The sequence below is a fragment of the Lolium perenne genome, chromosome 5 (assembly GCF_019359855.2).
Source record: "Lolium perenne isolate Kyuss_39 chromosome 5, Kyuss_2.0, whole genome shotgun sequence".
Lineage (NCBI taxonomy): Eukaryota > Viridiplantae > Streptophyta > Magnoliopsida > Poales > Poaceae > Lolium > Lolium perenne.
The window spans coordinates 23,786,399-23,794,524 of record NC_067248.2 but is presented as its reverse complement, the minus strand read 5'-3'; the positions used below and the strand labels follow the sequence as shown (position 1 = coordinate 23,794,524).

At 41.4% G+C, this 8,126-nt stretch overlaps 1 protein-coding gene across 1 annotated transcript; it reads left to right on the top strand.

Moving 5' to 3' along the window:
• The first annotated feature begins 4,815 nt into the window (after nt 1–4,815).
• LOC127303169 (protein FAR1-RELATED SEQUENCE 5-like) lies at nt 4,816–7,782 on the top strand. The gene is made up of 5 exons (XM_071820703.1): nt 4,816–4,938; nt 5,042–5,146; nt 5,256–5,372; nt 5,458–7,596; nt 7,747–7,782. Exons 1-5 carry the CDS (start codon nt 4,816–4,818, stop codon nt 7,780–7,782), a joined length of 2,520 nt encoding a protein of 839 aa, XP_071676804.1.
• The last annotated feature ends 344 nt before the right edge of the window (nt 7,783–8,126 follow it).

The following is an 8,126-nucleotide window of genomic DNA, read 5'->3' as shown; positions in this document are numbered from 1 at the left end:
TATTGCCACGTTCGTAATCGTCTTGAACAAGTCTTAGTGAACTCTAAACTCTCAATGTGGGATCCTCTTTGTTAAAATTGTCATCGGTGATCGAACTCTCCACGCCTACCGTGATATTATGTATGAATTTTGCCTTATGCCTGAAAGTATTTATAAATATTTGAAACTTTGGGGAGTCGAGGAAGGAGGAGAAGAAATAACTCTCATTGATAACTCTACTATAATTCCTAAAGGAATAGCCGCAGGTGTGCATACAACCATTCTTGGAAGAACAATATCCATTGATTATCTTGTTGTTGAAACAGGAAAACTCACACTCGGAAGATCCCTGCTGAAACTATTGGGAGCAGTCATTGATGTTGGAGAAGGCACTCTGAAATTCACCTCTATACCGGGGGAAACTCATACATTTCCTAAACCAAAGGGAAAGAAAAACAATAAGAAAGGTAAGGGTAAAGCCCAAGGTAATGTTGACACTTCGTCTCTTGATAATACTTGATACACACTTTACGCGCCTAGCTGAAAGGCGTTAAAGAAAAGCGCTTATGGGAGACAACCCATGTTTTTACCTACAGTACTTTGTTTTTATTTTGTGTCTTGGAAGTTGTTTACTACTGTAGCAACCTCTCCTTATCTTAGTTTTGTGTTTTGTTGTGCCAAGTTAAGCCGTTGATAGAAAAGTAAGTACTAGATTTGGATTACTGCACAGTTCCAGATTTCTTTGCTGTCACGAATCTGAGTCCACCTCCCTGTAGGTAGCTCAGAAAATTAAGCCAATTTACGTGCATGATCCTCAGATATGTACGCAACTTTCATTCAATTTGAGCATTTTCATTTGAGCAAGTCTGGTGCCATTTTAAAATTCGTCAATACGAACTGTTCTGTTTTGACAGATTCTGCCTTTTATTTCGCATTGCCTCTTTCGCTATGTTGGATGAATTTCTTTGATCCATTAATGTCCAGTAGCATTATGCAATGTCCAGAAGTGTTAAGAATGATTGTGTCACCTCTGAATATGTCAATTTATATTGTGCACTAACCCTCTAATGAGTTGTTTCGAGTTTGGTGTGGAGGAAGTTTTCAAGGATCAAGAGAGGAGTATGATGCAACATGATCAAGGAGAGTGAAAGCTCTAAGCTTGGGGATGCACCCGGTGGTTCACCCCTGCATATATCAAGAAGACTCAAGCGTCTAAGCTTGGGGATGCCCAAGGCATCCCCTTCTTCATCGACAACATTATCAGGTTCCTCCCCTGAAACTATATTTTTATTCCATCACATCTTATGTGCTTTTTCTTGGAGCGTCGGTTTGTTTTTGTTTTTGTTTTGTTTGAATAAAATGGATCCTAGCATTCACTTTATGGGAGAGAGACACGCTCCGCTGTAGCATATGGACAAGTATGTCCTTGGTTTCTACTCATAGTATTCATGGCGAAGTTTCTCCTTCGTTAAATTGTTATATGGTTGGAATTGGAAAATGATACATGTAGTAATTGCTATTAATGTCTTGGGTAATGTGATACTTGGCAATTGTTGTGCTCATGATTAAGCTCTTGCATCATATGCTTTGCACCCATTAATGAAGAAATACATAGAGCATGCTAAAATTTGGTTTGCATATTTGGTTTCTCTAAGGTCTAGATAATTTCTAGTTTTGAGTTTGAACAACAAGGAAGACGGTGTAGAGTCTTATAATGTTTTCAATATGTCTTTTATGTGAGTTTTGCTGCACCGGTTCATCCTTGTGTTTGTTTCAAATAAGCCTTGCTAGCCTAAACCTTGTATCGAGAGGGAATACTTCTCATGCATCCAAAATACTTGAGCCAACCACTATGCCATTTGTGTCCACCATACCTACCTACTACATGGTATTTTCCGCCATTCCAAAGTAAATTGCTTGAGTGCTACCTTTAAAATTCCATCATTCACCTTTGCAATATATAGCTCATGGGACAAATAGCTTAAAAACTATTGTGGTATTGAATATGTAATTATGCACTTTATCTCTTATTAAGTTGCTTGTTGTGCGATAACCATGTTCATCGGGGACGCCATCAACTTTTCATTGTTGAATTTCATGTGAGTTGCTATGCATGTCCGTCTTGTCTGAAGTAAGAGAGATCTACCACCATATGGTTAAGCATGCATATGTTAGAGAAGAACATTGGGCCGCTAACTAAAGCCATGCTCCATGGTGGAAGTTTCAGTTTTGGACAACAATCCTCAAATCTCAAATGAGAAAATTATTAATTGTTGGTATATGCTTATGCATAAAAGAGGAGTCCATTATCTCGTTGTCTATGTTGTCCCGGTATGGATGTCTAAGTTGAAGAATAATCAATAGCGAGAAATCCAATGCGAGCTTTCTCCTTAGACCTTTGTACAGCGGCATAGAGGTACCCCTTTGTGACACTTGGTAAAAACAATGCATTGTGATGATCCGGTAGTCCAAGCTAATTAGGACAAGGTGCGGGCACTATTAGTACACTATGCATGAGGCTTGCAACTTATAAGATATAATTTACATGATGCATATGCTTTATTACTACCGTTGACAAAATTGTTTCATGTTTTCAAAATCAAAGCTCTAGCACAAATATAGCAATCGATGCTTTTCCTCTATGGAGGACCATTCTTTTACTTTCAATGTTGAGTCAGTTCACCTATTTCTCTCCACCTCAAGAAGCAAACACTTGTGTGAACTGTGCATTGATTCCTACATACTTGCTTATTGCACTTATTATATTACTCTATGTTGACAATATCCATGAGATATACATGTTTCAAGTTGAAAGCAACCGCTGAAACTTAATCTTCTTTTGTGTTGCTTCAATGCCTTTACTTTGAATTATTGCTTTATGAGTTAACTCTTATGCAAGACTTATTGATGCTTGTCTTGAAGTGCTATTCATGAAAAGTCTTTGCTATATGATTCACTTGTTTACTCATGTCATATACATTGTTTCGATCGCTGCATTCACTACATATGCTTTACAAATAGTATGATCAAGATTATGATGGCATGTCACTCCGTAAATTATCCGTGTTATCGTTTTACCCGCTCGGGATGAGCAGAACTAAGCTTGGGGATGCTGATACGTCTCCGACGTATCGATAATTTCTTATGTTCCATGCCACATTATTGATGTTATCTACATGTTTTATGCACACTTTATGTCATATTCGTGCATTTTGGAACTAACCTATTAACAAGATGCCGAAGTGCCGATTCTTTGTTTCTGCTGTTTTTGGTTTCAGAAATCCTAGTAAGGAAATATTCTCGAATTGGACGAAATCAAAGCCCAGTGGGCCTATTTTCTCACGAAGCTTCCGTAAGTCCGAAGGAGAGACGAAGAGGGGCCACGGAGGGGCCACACCATAGGCGGCGCGGCCCCCCTTGGCCGCGCGGCCCCGTGGTGTGGGGCCCCGTGCCGCCTCTTGACCTGCCCTTCCGCCTATAAAAAGTCTCCGTGACGAAACCCCCAAGCACGAGAACCACGATACGGAAAACCTTCCCGGAGACGCCGCCGCCGCCGATCCCATCTCGGGATCCAGAGATCGCCTCCGGCACCCTGCCGGAGAGGGGAATCATCTCCCGGAGGACTCTACGCCGCCATGGTCGCCTGCGGTGTGATGTGTGAGTAGTCTCCCACTGGACTATGGGTCCATAGCAGTAGCTAGATGGTTGTCTTCTCCCCATTGTGCTATCATTGTCGGATCTTGTGAGCTGCCTAACATGATCAAGATCATCTATCTGTAATTCTATATGTTGCATTTGTTGGGATCCGATGAATAGAGAATACTTGTTATGTTGATTATCAAAGTTATATCTATGTGTTGTTTATGATCTTGCATGCTCTCCGTTATTAGTAGATGCTCTGGCCAAGTTGATGCTAGTAACTCCAAGAGGGAGTATTTATGCTCGATAGTGGGTTCATGTCTCCGTGAATCTGGAGGAGTGACAAGAACCACTAAGATTACGGATGTGCTGTTGCCACTAGGGATAAAACATTAGTGCTATGTTCAAGGATGTAGTCACTAGTTACATTACGCGCAATACTTAATGCAATTGTCTGTTGTTAGCAACTTAATACTGGAGGGGGTTCGGATGATAACCTGAAGGTGGACTTTTTAGGCATAGATGCAGTTGGATGACGGTCTATGTACTTTGTCGTAATGCCCAATTAAATCTCACTATACTCATCATGATATGTATGTGCATGGTCATGCTCTCTTTATTTGTCAATTGCCCAACTGTAATTTGTTCACCCAACATGCTGTTCGTCTTATGGGAGAGACACCTCTAGTGAACTGTGGACCCCGGTCCAATTCTCTTTACTGAAATACAATCTACTGCAATACTTGTTCTATCGTTTTCTCGCAAACAATCATCTTCCACACAATACGGTTAACTCTTTGTTACAGCAAGCCGGTGAGATTGACAACCTCACTGTTTCGTTGGGGCAAAGTACTTTGGTTGTGTTGTGCAGGTTCCACGTTGGCGCCGGAATCACTGGTGTTGCGCCGCACTACATCTCGCCGCCATCAACCTTCAACGTGCTTCTTGACTCCTACTGGTCCGATTAAACCTTGGTTTCTTACTGAGGGAAACTTGCCGCTGTGCGCATCACACCTTCCTCTTGGGGTTCCCAACGGACGTGCCAACCACACGCATCAATCGACGACCTTGGAAAGGCGCGCCACCGGCTCGGCATCTTCCCCGCTAGGGTTTAAAATTAGAGGTACCCATGACTTCATCTTCTAGCATAGTAAGAGGATGCAAACCAATTCTAATTATGGTCCAATACTGCAGAATATGGAGAACTCTATATCTGGTATGATTGAGGAACAAAACGAGTACGTCGGCTATAATTCCGATGACTCTGAAATGGAGGAAAATTTGCAGCACGAAGACGGCTGGAGCGAAGACGAGTTTGATGTGAGCCACATTACTATATATTCTTGGTGCACTATTTTTCATTTCGATTACCAGCAGTCCAGCATCATCAAATAATATATGGCTCCTGTCATAATTTATGCAGATTGCGTACGATGAATTTGATAATGATGAGAACCATGGTAAACACATAGACGATCAAAATGATGAGAACCATGGTGAACACACAGACAGTCTAAATACTAGTGAGGTATGTGTAGTGACTCATAAAATGACATAAAATGATGCATGAAATGATGACAACTGTAAAATTTACGGTTACTAAATGATGACGATCAAAATGCATTAATAAATTTCAGGCACAATTTGACACGCAGCTTGAGTACGACTATTACGGTGAATCTGACTTGGACACGGGTCATACTGATGATGTGGAAGGTGCATCAGTTTCTGAGGATTCTGTTGATATGAGCCAGGTTGTTATCTCGTTTTTATCAGTCTCATATAGCTGGAACACATAAATTTATAGTTTTAATTAATGCCTACGTTTTACACTTGCAGGCGATGCCAAGCGCTAGTCAGCCTGAGAAAACACAGAAATGTAGCAATGGCAATGAATATCCTGATAATAATCGGGATTTATACTGGATGATAAAAGAGATGACTTTTATTTCTGAAGCAGCAGCATTTTCTTTCTACAACAGATATGCTAAAGATTATGGGTTCAGCGTCCGGCTGGACCAGGTTAAGCGGTTTGATGATGGAGTAATTCGGCTAAGGCGTTTTGTGTGTTCCAGAGAAGGCAGACGTCCCAAAAAGCAACTGACCACGGAAGGCCGCGTATATAGGCTCAGACCTGAGTCTCGCTGCGGCTGCAAGGCACGTTTGGTGGTGAAGTTTGATGGAAGAACTGGTTTCTGGGTTGTTCAAGATTTTCGAGACAAACATAACCATGACCCAGCTGAACCATGTGAGACTCCGTTTCTTCGGTCCCATAGGACGATCAACGACGCGCAGAGATCTGAGATATTATCACTGGGATCCATGGGGGTCAGGAAGCACCTCATTATGAGAAAATTCATTGCAGGCTCCGGTTCATTTGCCGGTGTTGGATTCACAAGAAAAGATTTGTACAACATGTGCTCTAGGGAGAGGAGGAGGCTGCTTTTCGACGGTGACGCTACCACAGCCATCCGCATTATGGCAAAGAGGAAAAAGAGGGACCCTGAATTTTTCTATGAATATGACGTTGATGACAAAGGCCGTCTGAAGCACATGTTCTGGTGTGATTCCCAGTCACGTAGGGATTACCAGGACTACGGAGATGTGCTGGTGTTTGATAGCACATACAAGATGAATAAATATAAGATGCCATTTGTTCCTTTTGTGGGCTTGAACAACCACCGTAGGACAACGGTTTTTGGGTGTGCCATCCTTTCAAGCGAGAATGAACAAACATATGTTTGGATTCTAAAGACCTTTCTCAAAGCGATGTGTCAACAGAAGCCAAAGGCAGTAATCACGGATGCAGATTACGCGATGATCGGCGCAATCGGCAAAGTATTTTCTGGTGTGTCGCATCGCATCTGCAGCTTCCACATTGAAAAAAATATGGAGATGCATCTACCTAACAAGTCACTGAACGAGTTCAGGACTCTTCTGTATTACACCACCTCAGAGCAAGTATTTGAGGAGCGATGGCATGCATTTTACATAAAATGGCAATCCCCAAAAACCAGAACATGGATGAAGAGGATGTACAACAAGAGGAAACTTTGGGCTGCAGCGTATCTCTCTGAAGGATTCTGGCTGGGTATGAAAAGTAACCAGCGGAGTGAAAGTTTAAACTCTTGTCTACACCTGCACCTAGATGGGGAAATGACAATTGTTGATATGATTATGCACTACGACAACGCAATTGTCTGTCTCCGTGAGAACGAAGCCCACGACGACTGCACGGCTTCACAGACTACACCAGTGCCAATTACTAATTTCAGAGAACTAGAGGTTGCTGCTGCAAAAATCTTCACTCCTGCTGTGTTCTATATTATTCAAGGTGAGCTTTCAAAGATTGGCGGCATAGAGATCTTAGAAAAAATGCAGGTAGGAGACTCAAACATCTTCATTGTGGCATGGAGGAATCATGTAAGGACCAGGTTCTACGTGGAATATAGACCCAAGGAGGCAGAAATTATAAGGTGCAGCTGTCAAAGGATGATTCGAAAGGGGATCCCTTGCAAGCACATACTGCATGTGCTGCATTTCTTGAAATTTACTGAAATTCCACAATGTTGTGCTCTACGACGATTCACAAAAAATGCCAGGTTAGGGTTGCCAGCTAGACGCACCAGTGACATGTTTGGGTGGGGTTGGTCTGGGGCAGAGGAGCGGATGAAATACAGCAGGATGAATATTAAGGTATCACAGGCTATGCATATTGCATTAAACAATTCAGAAGAATATGATCTGCTCAACAGTACCATTGATGGCATAATTTCTAGAAGAGAGGGGTATGCTAAAGGTAAAGCATATGGTCCCCTCAGGTCGGTGCATGAAAATGAAGATGCTAGTGGACCATGCGATATTGTTATTGGTGATCCTTTGAAAGTGTCCACTAAGGGTGCACCTAGGCAAGAAGCGCAGAAATCTCTGATGACTAAAAATGGAAGACCACTAGGACACATGGAACGCAGGGTGCAGGTGTGCGGGGCATGCCAAGAAGAAGGGCATAACAGAAGAAACCCAATATGCATATTTCATCCGAAGTAAGTTTTTCTGCCATTTTGATTCGTATATTTTAAAACATCCCTATAATTTGTTGTGTAATTTTATGTCTGTGAACATGTGCAGGAATGTGCTGCAGCAGGAAGGGTAGTTCTTTCATAGTTATCTAAAGGGCAGTAAATTTCCTTAATTATGAATGGGACGAAAATAGCTTTGTATTCGATAGAGTTGTTAATGTTTGCTACGTACTGATGTTTTTATTTTGTACTGATGTTGTTAATTCTCTGATGTTCTTTTGTAAAAATGGCAAAAGACATTATATATTGTGAAGTAGGCATTTCCTTATGTACATCATAGCATGCATGTACAAACATAAAATAATTGCATACTTTCGACAATGGGAAATAAAATCATAACCGAATAAATATTGTTTACAACCAAAGATAATTATAAATTCAATATTCCATGTGTCACCCGAACAGTCACACTATCAAATTTACATTTTC